We start from the raw sequence: 19,314 nt of genomic DNA, 5'->3' as shown, positions 1-19,314 counted from the left end.
GAGGCAGCTTGGGAAGGTGTCCCTGGGGGAGGGACAAGACTGGGGATGAGGGACACCACGAGCAGGTGGGAGGAAGGGGGGGATGTCATCAGAATGGAGGCCACTTTGGCTTTGGGGTCAGCCTGGGCTCAGGGAGTGCCGGGGCCATCTGGCTTGGTCCTTGCTCAGGGTCGCCACCCAGCTGCCTCCCAGAAGTCAGCGGGGCTCCCCCCCCGGGGGTCCCCACCCCAAGAAAACTTTCCCCACCCTGCCCACACAAAGTGAGGATCAGGCTCCGATGTAAGTTGTCCCTACCCACTTCTGGCCTATGTGAAACAAATCGCAACCGGGAGAGAAAGAAGGGATACTGTGGAAAAACTTTATCGATGCCGGTACAAAAGCATGGCTGCTCTGGCTAAAATCCCGAACCCGGGCGGGCTTGGAGCGCGCGCAGTGGGAGGCGCCAGGTTTCTGGAAGACCTCGCCCCCCGTGCTGAAAGGGCCTCTGAGGGGCCGCGTCTGGGCCCTCTGGGAGTCCTGGCTTGGGGGCCGCCGGGGCCAGTGGAGAGAGCCCCCCAGGGAAGCCGGGCCCCACTTCTCCGTCCTACCCACCAGCCATGCAGAGGTGGGCCTTGGGGCCCTTCAGCCTCCCTTGGGGTGTTCCAGCCCCGTGGAAGACACGGCATTTTCCTAGTTTTATAAATAAAAGTGAGTTCGAGGTCCATGGAAACCCTTTGGGACACTTAAAAATAATTAGGAAAGGAGTACGGGAGCTGCCCGGGGAGGAGGAGACGCCTCCTGTGAGCGACAGCCTCTCTCAGGGGACCCGCCAGGGAGGGAGGCCCTGAGGCTCCCCCTCCCCACAAGCCGGGGCCTGCACACGTGCACATGGGACATTTTACAGGAGGAGCCCGGAGAGGAGGGAGTGAGAGGGACAGCCCCCGAGGCAGCCGGGGATCCTGGGAGCAAGAGGCCAAAAAAAGGCGGGACGTGGCCACGCAGGCCCCCGGGGACTTTCGGGGGAGTTCGGCTGCGGGACATGGGGAAGCTCAGGTCTGGGGCTAGGCCGAGCCCATACCTCCTCTCCTCGCCGGCTCCTTCTTTCCCCCAATATGTGGGGAGCGGGAGCAGGAGCGGGGGGCAACCTTACCGCCCCGGAGGGGAGAACTCGGCTGCTCCGGGACCAGCAGGCTCTCACCAGGTCAAGGCCCCACTGGGGGGGGAGGGGGGCGCTGAGCTGTCCCAGCAGGGTTGTGCTGGAGACAGGGCCCGGAGGTTCTCCTCGGGTGGGCGCTCCCGCCCCCGCTCTGCCCACCCCGCCAGTCCGCAGGAGGCCCCCTCCTCCCTCCTGTTGCAACAGTCAGGCTGCAAGGACCTTATCTAGCCTGGGCTGGAGCTCTCGGCAGCCTCTCCTGAGGGCAGATGTTCTCTCGGCCTCAGTTTCCCCAGCCCTGCAGCCCTGCAGCCGAGCCCGGGGCCGGTTCCGGTGGGACCTAACACATGCTGGTGAATGAATGAAGGGAGGAATGGCTGGTGCAGAGGGGAGGGCGAGGCCCTGGAGAGAGTCACTGGTGGCCCTGACGACTCGCTGGGAACGGGAGGGGCACAGAGGCCCAGGGCCTTGCGTGTCCGCCAGGATGGGAGGTCCTCCCCTTGCCACGGCCAGTCTGGACCCCTCGGGCTCCGATCACAGGCTAAGTGATCCAGGCCAGCAGCTCTGACCGACCCCGAGAAGGGCCGGCTGCCCCCGGACCTCGGCCAGCTTCGCAGAGGACAGTCTGAGTCAGCCTCTCTTGGCTCGGATCCGTGCCCCCCTGGGCATCTTTTGCCCCTCGTTGTGGTGCCCACGGGCAGAGCGTTCTCTGTGGGGAGTCTTCCCGCCCTCTAATGCCCTGGTGGCAGACGGTTCCCCGGGGAGGTCTGTGGAGGCCGTCCCTGGCCGGCGGGCGCCAGCTCCCGGAGCCCGGCTCCCTCAGGGCGCCTCCCGGGGGCCTCACTGGGCGTCGGCGGCTCTCTGGGCTTGGTGGCGCGGCCCCTCCTGGGCCAGAGGCCTGGCCGTCTCCCAGCCGCCTCTGCTCCATGGAAGGTTTGCATCTTCCCGGTCCCACTGGGACAGAACGCACGCGTCAGACGGGCATGAGGCCCCTCCGCACCCACGCAAGGGGCCCCTGTGCGAGCCCACCCGGCCAGGCCAGGGGGCAGACCCCGGGCTGCACTCGCCAGGGCCCGACGGCATCCAGGGCCACCCAGGACCCTGTCCCAGTGACATCCCCCGGGAGGCCGCCTCCGCTCCGTCTCCGCTTGGGGAGGGGACGGGATCTTCCCCGCTCCCCCCAGTCCCCCCACCCGGCCGGGTCTTGTGGAGGAGGGGGAGGGGAGGAGACGCCCTACCTGCTCCGAGTTCAGGGCCTCCCAGTACTTCTGCTGCGGAAGGGAGAGAGATGGAGGGCCGTTGGACCGGGAGGAGGAGGCAGGGAGGCCGGGGACAGGGAGGAGGAGGTGGGGAGGTCGGAGGTGGGGAGGCCAGAGGTGGGGAGGCCGAGGACAGAGAGGCTGGAGACTGGAAGCCGGCCAGCACCGGCAGCAGGTGCCCCCAAAGGAGCGCTCGCCAGCCCACGGACACAGGAGGAGCCAAAAAAGCCTCTAATACTAGTAATTAGCTCCTGGTGATTATGGAGGGATGGAGCCGACCCCCCCCCCCCCCCCGTGGGGTCCCCTGCCTACCTCCAGCTCCGAATTGATGGAAGACACCTCGGAGGAGCTGCTGGAAGACACCTTGGCGTGGATGACCTGGATGGGGGGGTAGGTGGGCGGCTCCAGCAGGGACGGGGGGGCCTGCAGGAAGGGGTCCCCGGCGGGGGCATGGCCGTTCCCCAGCGACCTCGCGCTGCTGCAGCCTGCCTGGGAAGCGGGGCCGGGGAAAGTGGGGGGGCCAGGGAAGGCAGACGGGCCGCTTATCCCTGGGGTCCCCCAGAGAACATTCACGTGGGGCTGGTAATGGAGGGGAGTGGGGGGGGGAGCCCAGGTGCCGTTACCCAGGAGGAAGCCGAGCTCCGGGGCCCCCAGCCCTGAATCCTCTCTCCCTCCCCCCATCCCCAGCAGCTCATGTGACAAGGCAGCTGAGGGCGGCAGGAAGAAGCCCCCGCCAAGCCGGCTCTGCCGGAGAGCGAGCACGAGGCCCCTGAAAGCTGAGCCGGCCGGGCTGGGGGCACGATGCCGACTCGTGGGAGGCCGGGCGAGGCCACTCGGTGCCAGCTCTGGCCCTGGCAGCCACCCACAGCTGGCCCCAAGGCGGCCTCCAGGGTCATGGGGCTGCCACCCACCCCCCAGGGTCATGGGGCTGCCGCCCACCCCCCAAGGTCACGGGGCTGCCGCCCACCCCCAGGGTCATAGGGCTGCTGCCCACCCTGGCCACCCCAGCACAGCTCTGCTGACACACGGCCAGGCATGGGGAGAGGTGCCCAGGGCGCCAGCCCTTTGTCAGGGCCCTTTCTGGGGGCCTCCCCTTGGGGAGCTGGAGAAGGCCCAGCTCTGTCTCCCATAAATCCAGCCTCAGACATTGGGGAGCTCATGGTCCCTGCTCTCTGGGCCTCCTCAGTTTCCGTCTCTGCCCCACGAGGCCCATGGGGGACCCGGGACCTCACTTAAGCTGTGGATTCCCCACCTACAAAATTTCGAGAGGGGGACAGGAGTGGGCCTAGGGACCCTCCCCCGGGATGTGACCTTGGACCCCCTTCTGTGTTTTGGTGCTTAGCCCCCAAATGGTTACGATCCCTGGGATTTTGAGGGAGGTTTTGCAGGTTATTTATTTTATGTGGAGGGCCATTTGTGAGATATTTGTGGGGAGATGGAGCGACCCGTTGGATTTTAGAGAGAGAAAGGGGAGGGAAGGGGAGGAGGTGGTTGGGAAGTGGCTTGATTTTTTTGGGATGTTTGGGTCCCAGTCCGAAAAAAAACCACCTCTAGGGCAGAGGGGAACCCCCTTTTTAGAGAGGGAAAGATAGGGGGAATTTTTTAGGGTCCAAGGATTTGCCCGGATAAGATTTGGGGGAAAAAACCCTTTTCCCCAGAACAAGGGGTAAAAAGGGGTTTAAGATTTTTTAAACCCCTTTCCCCGGGTTTTCCCCTAAAGGTTTTCCCCCTTTTTTTTATTTCCCCTTTTCCAAGTTTGTTTTATTTTTTCCCGGGGGGGGGTTTAGGAACCCAAGGGAGAGGGGGGTTTGAATTTTGGTTTTAACCCCAACCAACCCCCCCCAACCAACCCCTTTTACCCCCCCCAAAAACCAAAACCCAATTTTTTCCCGTTTAAAAGTTTTGACCCCAACCACCATTTTTTTGTTTGGCCCCCAAATTTTGGGCGTTTGGGCCCAAATCTTTAAACCCCAGGCCCAAAGGTGGGGCCAAAGGGATTTACCACGTTTGATTGGGGTCCAGATTTAGGGCGCGGTAACGTTTAGACAAAAAATTTAGATTCCCCGGGGAGGGGCTGTCCAAGAGGTAAAGGGTTTGGGAGGGGGGGCAACCAGAACCCGGGGGGAAAAGTTTTAGTATTTCATTTGGGGGGTTGTTTTTCCCATGCAAAAAAAAGGGTTTAAAGGGGAAAACCATTTTTAACAAAATAGGATTTTAAGGGTTTGATGACTTTAAACCCGGAGTTTAGCCCCACACGGGAAAACCCCCGCCCCGGCCCTTTCCCCTTTTCCAAAGGGGGTTTTGGGGTCCCGGGAACCAAAACCTAGATTCCACGGCCATAAACAAAAATAAAACAACCTTCCAACAAGAATATTTTACCCACCCTCCAACAAAAAGAGGAAAAGATGGAGGGAAGGGAAGAAAAAGGGAAGGGGAGGGAAAGAAATGGAAAAGGGAGAAAGGGAGACAACCAGAGAGAGGGGAAAAGAGAAAGAGAACAGAGAAAGGGGAAGGAGAGAAAGAGAGAGGGGCAGTGAGAGAGGGAGGAAGGAAAAGGGGGGAGGAGGCAGGGGAAAAGAGAGAGAGACAGGAGGGAGAGAGGGACAGGAGGGAGAGAGATGGAGAGAAAGGAGGGAAAGAGACCCAGAGAGAGAGAGAAACAGAGAGAGACGGAGCACAGAGAGGAAGGAGGGATGGGGGGCAGGGGAGAGCTGGCAGTGGAGGTAAAGGGCCGGTCTGGGGTACGGGAGGGGCCACTTTCGGGCCTCCCTCCCTGCTGTGCCGCTGCTTCCCCTGGGTGATCGGGTCCAGGCCCCGGAGTCCGGCGTGTCCCCGGGAGGCAGCCCAGGCGGCCGCCGGCACTCCGGTGGCTCTCGGGATCCTGGGCTGGGGGAGGGGGCGATGTCTCCTCGGTGACCGGGGGTGTCCGGCCCCCGAGATTCGGGCCCCAGCCCTTTTGTTCGGGGGGAGCTTTTGTCCATTCCCAGGATCCCGCGGGCCTCGCCCCCTCCCCCCCCCCCCGGGCCGGGCCAGAGCAAGGATACGGCGAGGTCCAGCGCTGAGGCGCCCAGGGCCGTGAGCAGCCAGGGCAGGGCGCGGAGCAGGGAGTCGGGCCGCCGGTCGTGGGCCACGATGGCCGAGGCGTACAGGAAGCCGGCCAGGGCCGAGAAGCCGCGGGCCCACAGGTGCAGACACGGAGACGCCCTCCCGCGGTACTGGGGAGAGAAGGCGCGTTAGCCTTGGGCGCGGGGGCTCCCGGGGGCTTCGGGGGGAGCCTTGGGCGCGGGGGCTCCCAGCGGAGGCCGGGCCGGGCTGGGCAAGAGCCTGAGGGCGCCTCCCTGCGCTGTGTGGGGGGGGCTTTGGGAGGGGGCAGGAGAAAAACACGCAGCCCGGCGTCCCCCCCCGCTCCCTCAGGGAGGGTCCCATCTTCTCGTTTACAGATGAGGAAACTGAGGTAAACAGGGTTAAGTGACTCGCTCAGGGTCTCTCAGCTGCCTCCTGCCTCTGGGCTCAATTCTCTGTGCGCTGTGGCTCCCTCTAGTGGCTATAAATGGAGCATAAGTGAATCCATGAACCTGGAGCCTCCCCTGCCTGCTCTGGGTTCTCGGAAAAGAAAGGGGGCCCTGGGAGAGGGGGCCCTGGGAAAAGGGGCTCAGGGAAAGGGGGCCCTGGGAAAGGGGGCCCTGGGAAAGGGGACCCTGGGAAAGGGGCCCTGGGAGAGGGGGCCCTGGGAAAAGGGGCTCAGGGAAAGGGGGCCCTGGGAAAGGGACCCTGGGAGAGGGGGCGGGAGGCCTTCGCAGCCTGGCCGGTGCTCTCGGTCCCCAGCCTTCCTCGGGATGCTTGCTGTTTTGGCCACTGAGGGGGGGGAAGGGCGGGTAGGGATGTGGAGCCAGATAGAGAGAGGGAAATAGGAGAGAGACAAGAGAGATGTATGTGTGTGGGGGGGGGGGGGGGGGGTCCTGAAATGTTCCCGAGTATAAAAGTGCTCATGCTCTCAAGGCAGTCGGGGATTTGAGTTCAAATCCTGTCTCCTGGCTCCCTAGCAGAGTGACCTTGGGCCAGTCATTCCCCTTGGGGCTCTCAGTTCCTTCCTTCTTTGCAGGGAAGTGGCTGAGGAGCTGGCCGTGATGCTGAACCCTGCTCCCCCAGCTTCTCTTTCTGCTCTTCCTCCAGCCTTTGTTTCCCCTCTCTGAAGCTGAAGGCGGGTCCAGCCCGGGGGGAGGGGGACGCAGCCACTCCCTCTCCAAGTGACCCCCCAGTTCCCAAGCCCTCACACACCCTCCCTGAAGAAATGACACGAGACATCCTGATTCAGAAAGGTACAAACAGCTGGGGGGGGGGCACGTGGGCAGTATTTCAGTGTCCTGTGGCAGGGCCCCCTCCCCAGGTGGGGTGCCCTCCCCCAGACTCTGCTGACCACTCATCCCCCAGTTGCACCAGGCACTCTGGCCCTGCTCCGGGCTCATCTGCAGCACCTCTAGGCCAGAGCTCTGAGGGCTGAGAGGGGGATTGAAGAAGCAACTTCTGCTAAAGGCCCCTGAAAATGCTGCTGTTCGGTGCCCCCGACCAAAGAGATCGCATCTTCCCAGAGGGAACCACCCCAAGCGGCGACCCCCAATGTGCACTCACTATTTTGGAGAATGAAGGGATCCGGGAAGTCCAGGAGACAATCAGTCCAACCCCCCCAAGCAGGTAGCCGAGGGCTTCTGTGTTTTCCTGGGGAACAAAGCCGACAAGGACAACCTTAGCAAACACATTTCTAGGGAGACATATCAGGAGTTCCCATTCTGTGGGGGAACTGTGTCAGGAGATCACATGGGGGGGGGGAGCAGGGAAGAGACGACATGCAAATAGCCAAGTGCCCAGAAGATATAAGCAGAGGCGAAGAAGCCCGTTAGGAAGAGGAGGACATGAGCAGGGGGAGGCACTGCGAAAAGCCTCCTGCAGAAGGGATGATTTGGGGGGAATACCGAGGGAAGCCCAGTGGTCTGTGGGCAGAGGAAGGAAGCAGGATTCCAGGAGGGGCAACAGCTGGGATCAAGGTGGAGCCACAGGGAGCAGCCAGAAAGCTGCACAGCTGCATTATTGGGCTCATAGAAAGGGTAAAGAGAAAAGGAGCATATGGGGTAGGAAGAAAGGAAGAAGTTTGGGTTGGTCCCTGAGGGGACAGAATCCTGGAGTTTATCCAGTGGGAGCCAATGAGCTTTGGGGAGATTCCTCTGGCAGCGAGCGAAGGGCCCTGGGATCAGGGAGAACCCCCCTCCCCTGCCAAGTCTTTGGCACTTATGTACCTGCAGCACACTTCCCAGAAGCCTTCTCTGTGCTCCGCGGAATTCCAGGGAAGCTGGGGCTGGAGGAGCCAGGGCCAGCCAGCCAGTGCCCATCCCCAGGGGCACAATGAGGACAAACATGCTGGCCCGGAGTTTCCTCCTTGTCCTCTCCTGGGAGCCTCGACCTGCGGCAAACACCCAGATCTGAGAAGTCTCAGTCTGTCTGATGGAAGCATTGCACTCTCTGAGCCTGAAGGCACCTCATCTGTCTCATCCCTGAACAAGACACCCCCTCTACCCTGTCCTGCCAAGGGACCCTTCAACCTTTGCTTGAAGCTTTCCAGGAATGGGAGCTCATCATTTTGGGATGACTTTCTTCATTAGGAAGTTTTTCCTAGTCTTTAGCCTAAATCTGCCTCTTTGACTTTTGGCCCACTGCTCCTGGCCCAGCCCTTCAGAGAAGACTGCTGGGAGAAGGAGTGCAGGAATCCAGTCAGTGGGAAGAAGGCCGAGTTTGGAGTCCAAGGTTCCAGGAGAGCTGGGACTGCTAGACTCGGTTTCCTCCTCCATAAACGAGGGGGTTGGTAAATGTCTCTGAGATCCCTTCCAGGGCCAGGTCTCTGCTCTCCCGAGCCCTCAGCCCCTAAGTCTTTTCTCCAGGAAGAATGTCCCTGCCCCTCCCACCAAGCCCCTTGGGCAGGGACTCCAGCTTCTCTAAAATCCTGCTTGTCTCGCCCTGCAAATATTTCCTTAGACATGGCACGATGCCATGGAACTGCCCAGGGCGGAAGCCAGTGGGACCGACCTCAGATCCCAAAAGCTTCCTTGGCTTGCAGTCCACCAACACCCCCAGATCTTTTTCAGATGAGCGGTTAACCCTCCCTCCTTCCTTCCTCCCTCTTGTATGGTGAAGTCCATTTTGGGGGGGAGGGGAGACCCAGTAAAAAGCTGACCAGGAAGCAGGGATGTCTCTAATTCTGTGCTCCAGAATCTAGTCTCTGGTCAGCAGGAAGGAGAATGTGCTGGAATTTGGCAGCAGTAGCTGGGTTTTCACGCCCATCTTCCCCCAGCTCTTGCAAACATGGAGAGCCATTAATGAGCCGTCCAATAACAAGTCTGGAGAAATGACGCTTCTCATCAAGGCTGACGCTTTTACTCAGAATGATGCAGTCCAGCTCTCCAGCCTCTTCTGTCTCAGTCTCCATCACTTTGGCCAAGCTCCCAATCCCAGGTCCCACTCTGCTCCCCTCCCCGCTGTTCTCAAGGCTTCGTCCCTCCTATCTTTCCTTCTGCTTTATCCTTTCCTAAATCTGCTGCTCAGTCATTCATGTCTGACTCTTTGTGACCCCATGAATCATACCCCATGAATTCATGCGGTTTTCTTGACATCGATAATGGAGTGGTTTGCCATTTCCTTTTCCAGCACATTCAGTCACACAAAAATGAAGAGACTTTCCTGGAGTCACACAGATCGTAAATTCCGAGGCCAGATTTGGAATCCAGACCTGGAGCTCTACCCACTGAACTTCCTTCACAAATCACCTCTCTCTTCTGAACCGATCCAACTCCTCTGGAGAACAATTTGGAACTACAAACTTGTGAAATTTGCCTCGGAAATACCATGTCTAGGTCTTTTCCTCAAAGAGATCAAAGGAAAAGGAAAGGAACAGATTTATGCAAAAATATATTTTTGTGGGGGCTAAGAATTGGAAATGGGGGGGGGAGTGCCCAAGCAGGATATAAGAAATGGCAAGGAGGATGCTTTCAGAAAAACTTGGCAAGATTTACATGAACTGATGCTGAGTGAAGTAAGCAGAACCAGGAGAACAGCGTCCACAGTAACAGCAGCATTGTAGAATAAAGAACTGTGAACACTTGGCTGTTTTCAGCCAGACAATGATCCAAGATGTTCTCCCAAAAGACTCAGGATGAAAAATGCTCTCCTCCTCCAGAGAAAGAGCTGGTGGAGTCTAAATGTAGACTGAAGCATCCTTTCTCTCTTTCCTTTATTTTTATTTGAGTTTATTTCTTTTTTTTTATTATTTTTAAATTTTGTTTACTTATTTGTTGAGGCAATTGGGGTTAAGTGACTCAGAGTTGCACAGCTAGGAAGTGTTAAGTGTCTGAGACCAGATGTGAACTCAGGTCCTCCTGACTTCAGGGCTGGGGCTCTACCCACTGCACCATCTAACTGCCCCTGAGTTTATTTCTTGCACAAAATGATTAATATGGAAATGTTTTACATGACTTCACATGCATAACCCACAATTGGATTGTGTAAAATCTCAGGGAGCAGAGAGGGGAAAGAGGGAGAGAATTTGGGAGTCCCTGCATATGGACATGCCATCATTTGTCTTAAGGGATTTTTTTTCTAGTTATGATGGTTGAAAATTTATTTAAAAAAATCTATTCTAGCAAAAGAAACTAGCCCGTAACTATGATTTATGTTCCACAAGCAATTTATGCAGCATCTGACAATCACATTCCCCTTGTGAACACCCTCTAAGTTCCTTTTCGATATGTCAATAGCAACATTTTCTAAAAGGCGAGCAGGATCGCAGCTTGGAGGTGCTCTGAGCGTGCCCCCGTGTGAACTGAAGCCCACTTGGCCCCAGTGGAGCCATCCTTCCTGAGGGCTGTGTATGTGGTCTCTTAAGTCCCAGAATCCGGGACCACAAGAAGCCTCTCCTGCCCAGCAAATGACCGTAAGGCCTCCATGACACCTTAGCTGTTCCTCCCAGCCTCGGAGCCCTCACTGCAGCTTGGACCTTCCCAACCATGGCAGGCTTTCCGGGCCGAGGTCGCCAACTCCCACCCGCGGCAGCCCCAGCCTCCCAGGCACTCACCCAGCTGGGGCCTGATTTTGGAGCCGCAGATGGGGAAGAGCAGCAGCATGAGATTGACCACCTCGATGGCTGCCAGGTAGATGCCGGTGAAGACCTGAAGGAAAAAGGTTCCTCAGCTCTCCCAGTGCCCAACTCATGGACCTTCCATTGGGGACATGTAACAGCGCCAGGTTAATGTGCGGTGCCATCCCAGCCCCGACCCGGGAGGGCAGGCGCCGGCTCAAACCCTAACGGAGCTGGAGGCGGTGGTGGGAGCAGACAGAGGAGTCAGTGGTCGGTGCTGGTGATGAACAGACCAGAACTGCTGGACCGGCCCGCGGGCAGCCCCAGCAAAGCAGCCAGGCTTCAAGGAGTGCCAGCCGCTCCTGCCAACAACCCACTCATCAGATACACACACGTACGTCATATACACCCACGCCCTCCATTCATACACACTCATTGTATGTGCACACACAACAGACAGCCCACACCCATACGTGTGTGACACACATATAACACACTCACCAATATGTGTGTGACACACATGCAACAGAAGCACCCACCTGTGCACAAAACACGCATGTAACAGACACAACACAATGCCCACATACACACAAACAACTCAACAACGTACAATATATTAAATATATACACAATACAAACACCCGGCCACACACCCATCCCTGCCCACCACACACACACAGACACACTTACACACACACCAAGGGAGGTTGTGCAACAAAGGTTTGCTCCCACACCTGGAGTGCAAACTCATCCCTTTGTGTTTCTCCTTTAAAGGTCCTCGGACTGTGGCCTGGGGGGCCTCCCCTCTCTCCGGAGCCGGGTTCAGGACTTCTGTAGCCACAAGGGTCTCTCCTAATACCCCACCTTGGGGGCAACGCTCTCAAATTCCATTAAGCCGACACCCAGGCGCGGTACTCGTATACCCGGAGATGCAAGACTGGGGCAGGGGCTGCAGAACACGTCCATCACCCCCCCTCCCACTTTCCAGATATGAAAATCAAGGCCCGGAGAGGGCGCTGTGTCCAAGGGAGAGTGGCTTTGTGGCTAGAGCCCTGCTCTAGGCTCACATAGTCTTGGATTAGAATTGCACCTGAGATATCTCCTAGCTGAGTCCTCAGTTCACTCATCTGTAAAATGGGACGATTTTCCCACAGGACTGTCCAGAGCAGCAGGGACAAGCTCATCCAGAGCCTTCCAGCGCAGGTTTTCTGAGGCAACGTGCCGCTTCCATTCCTTTTCTGAGTTTGGCCACAGGGCCAGAGGCTCAGACCGAATGATGTGAAGCACTATTTGCTAAAGCTCCGTGGTCAGAGAGACATTAGATGTGTGGGCAGCTTCGCAAAATCTTGAAATTATTCATCACAAATGTAATGAAAATTGAGAAAAACCAATGAAATTGCCAGCTGGGGGTGGCTCTTAGATGAAGCCCTTAGAGGTTTCTTTTTATTTTCCTGAGGCAACTGGGGTTAAGTGACCTGTCCAGAGTCACACAGCTAGGAAATATCCCGAGCCCTGACTGCCAGTCCTGTCCAGGTGGGACCGAGACGTCGGCCACCATAAATCTGAGCATGGGTGACCGTGGAGGAAGCTGAGAAAGGGGGAGGCAAATACGGAAAGTTTCTCCATGAGTCTGCCTTCAGGGACGGGGCCGTGGGCAGAGCTGGGGGGCCTGGCAGGGCCCACTCAAAATATTGTTTAAAGACGAAAAAGATCTGGATGTGTTTGAGAGCAACAGGAAAGGACCTGGGGGGCGAGGAAGGGCTGGAGAGGAGAGGGGGAGGGGGGAAAGGCAGCTGCCCAGGGACGGGGGAAGGGGAAGGGCAGGAGCCAGTCTGCAGCCATCCAGTTCCTTTGGATTCAACAGCCCTTTGCTTAATAGAACTTAATAGAATTTGCTGAGTGCCCAGGGAAGCCCTGAGCTGAGGAGGGGGAGAAAGGGACAATGGTGGTGCTGCCCTGACCTCTGGGAGCCCCCCTTCTCTATTGGGAAAAGATTAGACACTGACAGGTTCTGGCAAAGGCGTTTCTAGCTGCAGAGGCTGCTGTTGCTGGGGAAAGGAAAGGCCCAGAAGAGGAAGCCTTCTGGGTACACTGGGTACAAGGAAGGGAGGGTTACACGTGTCAGCCAAACTGACTCAATATGGCGGCACCATGATGGAAAGTGGTTCATTTGTCTAGTGTGAGACTGAGAAGGAGAACAAGACCGGGGACGGCCTGGGGAGGGACTGTGGGACCGCCCTCCCGGGGACCCGGACCCTGCCCCAACTCTCCCGAAGTCACCGATTCCCGCTCTCCCCCGGTCTGTCCTCGCCCGCCGGCGCTAGCTCGCTCTAACTATAGCAGTTATGTCTGCAAACGCTGACATTCGCAGAGTATTTCGCAAATATATCATTTGATCCGTAGAAGAATCCCGGGAGGTGAGCGCTGTGGTTATTCCCATTTTAAAGATGAGGAAACAGGCAGATAACGGTTTTGTGATTTACCCAAACTCCCCTGGGGTTGTGTCTGAGGTGGGATTTGAACACAGGTCTCCCTACTGTCCCTCAGCAGTCCAGATCGGTGTGGGGAGGGCCCAGGCCAGGGAGTCAGCTGAGCTGCAGTGCTCCTAACCGGTCACACGGGGCAGAATTCTCCACAACAACCAGCCACATTACAGCAGCCCGGATTCTGGGCTCCAGAACACAGCCCCGGGGGCTCCGCTCCCAGGATTCCACCCCTGTGGAGCAGGTGCTGGGCGGAGGGGGGGGGGAGGGAGAGCTGGGAGGGAAGGAGGTAGGAAGAGGGAGAAGGGAGGGGGAGGGGAGGGGAAAGGAAGAAAGGATGAGAGGGGAGGAGAGAAGAAAGGGTGAGATGGGGGAAAAAAAGGGGAGGGGGAAGGGAAAGGGGGAAGGGAAAAGAAAGGATGAGATGGGGAAGGAAGGGTGAGGTGAGGAAGAGTGAGGGGAAAGAGTGAGGTGGAGGGAGAGAAAGAGGAAGGGGGAGGAGGATAGGGAGGAAAAGAAAAGGTGAGACGAGGGAAGGATGGGGAAGGAGGAAAAAGGAAAAGGGGAAGAGGAAAGGAAGGGGGAGATGGGGAAGGAAGGGTGAGGGGGAAGAGTGAGCTGTGTGGGAGGGTGGCCCTGCTGAGCAGATGCTGGGGGGGAGCGGTCCCTCCATGGAGCAGACCCAGGCCACTAGTTCTTGCTCCACGGCTCGCCCTTGAGGCACTGGGTGACCCCCACTCCTCCTGGCCAGCTGCACTCCCGGCCTGCCCCGACTCCCCTCAGGAATCTCTCTCTGGAGCACCCCCTTGTTGGGATCAGGAAGCGGGCGGCGGGGTCTCTGGTGTAGCCCACGTCTGACCCCTGGCGGCCACCACGGTGCTCACAGCGCCAGGCGAGCCTGGCCGAGTACCGGGCCGATGCTTACCTGGATGGGGAGTTGCTTGGAGAGCAGAGCCCCAAAGGCGTCACTCAGACTGCCCACGAAGCGGTAAATCACGCACAGCACGGACCGGTCCCGGCTGGACTTCTTGCAGCACCCCAAATAAAAGCACCTGAGCAGGGAAGAGCAGAGGGAGCGAGAGGTGGGTGGGCGCCGGCATGTGGCCCTCGGGCGTCTGCTCCGGGGGGTGCAGGCAGCTGGGGGGGCAGGGGGCTCGGGGGCAGCCCCGAGGAGTTCTGGGCACGCAGGGGAAGGGGAAGGAGGGAGCGCCAAGCAGGCTCTCTGACATCTTCCTCTCTTGCTGTCTCTGTCTCTCTCTCCCAGAGCAAGAAAAGCTTTATCTCTGCACGAGCTAGCTGGGCGGTACCACAGGGAGCAGGGCCTGGAACTGGGTTCAAATCCAGCCTCGAACACTTATTAACTTCCATCCTGAGCAAATCACTTAAACCTCTGCTCGCCTTAGTTTCCTCAGCTGTATAATGGAGATAACAGTCGCACCTGCCTGGTAAGGTGGTTGTGAAAATCTAAGGGTTTTTGTAAAGCACTGATCCTTCTTTTCCATTCCTGTGTCTAGGGCTTAGCACAAAGTAGGTGCTTCATCAGGGTTCATCTGCTTGTATCAGGGAGGGCTGCCTTGACTTTTGCAACTCTGTGCTGGGCTCTTCCCTATTATCCAGAAGTGTGGGAGCCTTTCCTTGCTCCCCCCGCCCCAGATCCCCCTGCTGAAGTGAGGGAGCCCAGAAAATCCCTTCGGGGATCTCCGAATGGGCTCCCATCCCTAAATTCTAACAGACAAACTGAGTCTGGGTTAGCAAGCGAGCCCCACTTCCTCCCGCTTCTTCTAAAACTGTCCCAGGAACGGCATCGTTCTAGCCGAATTAAAGCTTTGAGTCCTGTGAAGGTGATGGAGGGTCCGAGACATCAAAAGGAGCACTGGCTTTGGAGTCAGGAGCCCTGAGTTTGAATCATCCCGCCCTTCTGGCCCGGGAAACCTCTGCCCTCCCCTGGACCTCCAGGAAACACAGGTTTTCAAAGCAAGTCAGCAAGCAGCTATTAAATGCCTACTGTGCGCCACATACTCTGTTAAATGTAGAGTATTTAAAAAAGGGAGAAGCACAGGAGGGCCCGTGCTCAGGGTGCCGGGTCTGAGCCAGGAAGACCTCAAGTCTGGCTTCAGATACTAGCTGGGTGACCTTGAGCAAGTCACTTAATGCTGTCTGCCTTAACGGTACTGTCAGTGGTGACACATCCCCGGCTTATTGGCAGGATGCAGTGAGATAATACTGGCAATGTGCCCGGTACAGGGGTAGGAGCCAGATAGATCCGTGCTGTTATTGGAGGCACAGTCAAACGGGCAGGGGCCAGGAAGCTATGGCCGGGGTGGACGGAGGGAATGTCAGAGGGAACGCTCACCAGCGGGCGCTCGCCCTCCGCGTTACTGAACAGGAGCTGCCATCTCCCAGAGGCTGGCATTTTCAGGGCCCTCAGTCCTTCCCCTGGCCCACACTCCCTGTCTCAGCCTCCTGGTTCCCACCTGCCTCGTGCAGGAAGCCTTTTCCCATCAATCCCCTGAGTCCTGCCACCTTTTCCTCGGTGGATGATTTCCCAAGTTCTCTTGATTGGAGCTTCTTGGTGCCTCCTCTAGGTAGGAATTCTGCTGCCTTTCCTTGTAAGGCTGGCCCCATGTGCCCCTGGCACGTAGCAGGCACTTTGTACATATTTCTTGACTACCGAATTTCAGATACTTTCTTTTCATTTTTAATCCTGTTTTGATTTTTGTTTTTACATCCCCTTCGGTCCCGAATCCATCCCTTTGCAGGGGCCTGCTGGGTCCTCGGGGGCTCGGATGCTCAGGAGAGAGTTTAAGGGGCTAAATGAGGGGGGTGGGCAAGGAGGGGCTGCAGGGGAAGCAGGAAGAGACCAGGCAGGCAGTAATGGTCAGAGATCCTGCCAATCCTCAATCAGATCGGTTCCTCTCGGTCAGTCTGGCCAGTGCCCTGGGCCCAGATTTAATTATCTGTCACAGGCCATTGGGGGGACAGAGGCTCTGAGACCATTTAGTCCAAAGCCTTCATCTTACAGATGGAGAAACTGAGGCTCGGGGAGGAGAAGGCAGTGCCCATGGTCACACAGTGAGGAGCTCCAGGTCCCCACTTCTAAATCCAGCCCTCTTTCCCCTCTTACAGCCCCCCCTCCCTTCCCAGGTTCTGGATGAGAAACTGAGGCTCAGAGACGTGAGCTGCCCAGGTTCATTAAGCTCATCGAGTTGAGCCAGGTCAGGGTCCCAGGTCGCCCACACTGTCTCCACTGACACCTCAGGGCATCCTGCTCCCTCCTGTGGCGTCAGAAACTACAGTAAAAGAGTTGTTGACAATCAGAACAAGACGCGTGTGGAATCCCTGGACGGGCCCATGGACTTTCTCAAGAGCTGCCCCGGGGGAGGGAGCTGTCAGCCCCCAGGGGCCCCGTTGGCCGGCCAGGGTCCCTTCCAGAGCTGCCCCGGGGGAGGGATCCGTCAGATCCCGGCAGCCCTGGGTCCCTTCCACTCCATTTGCCTCTAGACCAAGGGAGCAAACACTGATCCTATTTCTGGGGCTGCTGACAGCTAGAGTGCTCCGGGTTATTTTAAGTCGGGTTTCCCCTCCAGGGCCTCCCATGCCCAAGGCCGGGCGCAGGGACTGTGGCCTTAGCCATGGAGCTAGCCCAGGGAGGAGGGGCCAGGAGCACTCCCGGGGGCCCAGCAGGGCTGGGTCCCTTCCCGCTCCTGTAAAGTGATGGGAGCCGGCTGCTCATCCTCTCCCACAAGGACGGTGCTCTCTAGGGACTGAAGGGGCAGGTCTGGGGCCCCTCTTGCTTTAGTTTTCCAGTTCGATTTCCCCCTGAAACAGTCTCCGCCAGCGCTGAGGGACGAACGCCTTGGGCTAACATCACAGGGAGAAACTGGGGCCCAGGAGGTCCCGGGAGCTGCCAAAGACAGCAGCGGCCCTGGGATTTGAACCCAGGGCCCTTGAGCCCCGATTCCTCTGCTTGCCGAGAGACCTCGCGGGCCCCTCCCCACTTTCTCTTCACTTTCTCTCTCGGGCTTCCCCAGAGCTCGGGACCGGGGACCGGGGAGCCCAGTTTCCCGTCCCTCCCCCTCCCCCTTCCAGCGTCCGCTCTCCAGCTGCGGGAGCGGCTTCCTCTGTCTCAGGACCCTCATCCTGCGGCGGAGAGAAAGCGGTTCTGGGAGAACAGTCGCGCCCCGGCCGCCCCCCGGCCGCCCCCCGCCTCCGTTTTTCCGGAGAGGCGACCTCCAGAAGCCTGGCACCGCTTCGCCCGGGCTCGCACGGGCAGTGAGAGGCGCAGGGAGAATTCGAACCCAGGGCCCCCGCCCCGCCGAGACCCGCGCCCCCTCCCGCGGCGCCCCCTCCCCCCGGCCCATTTACAGGACGTGCGCGGCGATCCAGAGCAGGGCGGCCAGCAGCCACAGGCCGAAGGACAGGCACACTCGGTCGCGGGCGAAGCAGCGGGCCAGGTAGTCCCAGTCCCCCAGCGCGGGCGGCGCCTCCGAGGCCGGCCCGGCCGCCGCCAGGGGCGTTTCCGCGGCGCCCAGGCTCCTCCGCATGGCCGGCTCCGCGCCGCTCCCGGGCTCCTGCGGCTCAGCGCGCCCCGAGCGCGGGCCCGGCCATGCCCGCGCCGCGGCCCCACGACCCTCGGCCCCCGAGCTCCGGGGGCGCGGACCCTGCGGGCGCCCCCCGATCCCGGACGGACACCCAGGCGGGCGGCGGCGGCGGGCCAGGCTCGCCCGCCCTCCGCGCCCCAGCAAGAGTTACTTTGTAACAATCGCTGCCTGCGGCTTCACCTATTGTTCGGGATCCGGGCGGGCGCGGCGGCGGCGCCCTCTAGTGGCCCGAGCCGGAAAGGCCGCGGCCTCGGGCCGCAGAGCGGGGAGGGCGAGGGCAGGCGGGCTGGGACACGTCTCTCAGGGTTTCGGGCCCAAAGCGCAGCTCGCCCGGTCCGGGGCGGCCTGGCAAGGGTGGGGCGGGAGGGCTGGGCTTCCAGCCTGTCGGTGCCCGGGTGCGGAGCCCGTAGCCGCGGCCGGGGGGCAAGCTGCTCCTTCTGTCCCCCCCTTCCCGCCCCCCTTCCCCCCTCCCCCCTGAAACTCCCCCCTCCCACCCCCCACCCCCGGCACAGTGCCCGGCACGTGACGGGCGCTCCAGAAAAGGAGGCCGGAGACAGGTTGGGAGGGAACTTAGAAGTCACCGAAGCTTCTCGGGGAAGGCAGACGGGTGGAAGGGGCCACTGCGCCAGGAGGAGGCGGTGAGGGACAAAGCAGGAGCGTTAGCCGAGTGAGTGGAAAGAAAGGGAAAGAGCAAGGGATGTGGAGGGACACTGTCAGCCCCCGGGGAAGGGGGCAGCTAGGTGGTACCGCGGAGAGCCCCTGACCCGGAGCCAGGAAGACTCCCATGGAGTTCCAGCATGACCTCAGACGCTTTTTGGGTGACCCTGGCCAAGTCACCTGCTTGCCCAGATTCCTCATCTGTACGACGAGCTGGCCCGCACTCCAGGACCTCTGCCGGGAAAGCCCGGCATGGGGCCAGGAAGAGCCGGGCGTGACCGAGAGGAGTGAACAACAGGAAGAGACCTGGACGCCCCACCAGGCAACGTCAGCTCGCTCTTCCAGCCTGACCCAGAGATTTCATTCCTGGGCTCCCCAGAGGCCGCCCAACAGTCATTCCTTCCAATAGACCCCCAAGGCCCTGGCGAGAGACGCTCCATCATGAGGCTGCCCCTCATGTGTCCTGGGCACGGGGCACTTTCTGTCGGCAGGGGCTCTCAGGCCTTGTTTTCTAGGCGGCATCGTTTGGGCCAGCTCCCTTCCCCCACGGGAAGTACCAGCAGGAAGAGATGGCCCACCCTGGCTACACACCAGAGCCACCCTGGGGAAAAACCTGGCGTCAAAACCGAAAAGAAAAACTCCCTCAAAAGTGTCGGTTTCCTGGCAATGTTCTCCTTAGGGCCATTGTTTGGCCAAAGGGCTTCTGGTGAGCCAAGCCCCGGACCAGGGAGACCAGCAGGCCCCGTCAGAGTGTATTGAGGATCATCTCACAGGCAGGTCACTTCTGGTGACAGGATCTCTCTGACTTTCCACCTTACCCCTCCCTCCTTTGCCCACCCCCAGAAGTGAAGAGGGCCCAGGAACCCCTTCCAGGCACTCACCCAAGAGGAGTCTTGGGACAGAACAATACTGTGCTGCTAGAAACAGGTTGGTTTGATTTAAAAGAAAAATTGGGGCTTGCAAGAAATAGTCAAGTGACCAAAAGTAACCCAGAGAACGATGTACACGGGAACAGCGATATTGTTCTAAGAAGGGTCTTTAATAATCAAGTCACTACAAGGCA

At 59.2% G+C, this 19,314-nt stretch overlaps 1 protein-coding gene across 1 annotated transcript; it reads right to left on the bottom strand.

The window, feature by feature from the left end:
- Positions 1 to 344: 344 nt before the first annotated feature.
- Positions 345 to 17,971, bottom strand: TMEM44 (transmembrane protein 44). The gene is made up of 9 exons (XM_031957326.1): positions 17,359 to 17,971; positions 13,919 to 14,045; positions 10,508 to 10,601; positions 7,683 to 7,846; positions 7,021 to 7,107; positions 5,070 to 5,606; positions 2,704 to 3,333; positions 2,371 to 2,403; positions 345 to 2,086 (listed from the first exon to the last, which is right to left on the bottom strand). The coding sequence occupies exons 1-9, from the start codon at positions 17,535 to 17,537 to the stop codon at positions 1,973 to 1,975; spliced, it is 1,965 nt and encodes a 654-aa protein (XP_031813186.1). The 5' UTR covers positions 17,538 to 17,971; the 3' UTR covers positions 345 to 1,972.
- Between the last annotated feature and the right edge of the window lie 1,343 nt (positions 17,972 to 19,314).

Source organism: Sarcophilus harrisii, chromosome 3 (genome assembly GCF_902635505.1).
Source record: "Sarcophilus harrisii chromosome 3, mSarHar1.11, whole genome shotgun sequence".
NCBI lineage: Eukaryota > Metazoa > Chordata > Mammalia > Dasyuromorphia > Dasyuridae > Sarcophilus > Sarcophilus harrisii.
This window is presented reverse-complemented; position numbering and strand designations above follow the sequence as displayed.

Coding starts and splice junctions, on each gene's coding strand:
- TMEM44 (XM_031957326.1), bottom strand. CDS start 17,537: ATGCGGAGGAGCCTGGGCGCCGCGGAAACGCCCCTGGCGGCGGCCGGG. Junction 5,607..7,020: donor TCCCTTCATTCTCCAAAATA/GTGAGTGCACAT, acceptor TTCTCTCCCCAG/TACCGCGGGAGGGCGTCTCC. Junction 2,404..2,703: donor CCATCAATTCGGAGCTGGAG/GTAGGCAGGGGA, acceptor TCCCTTCCGCAG/CAGAAGTACTGGGAGGCCCT.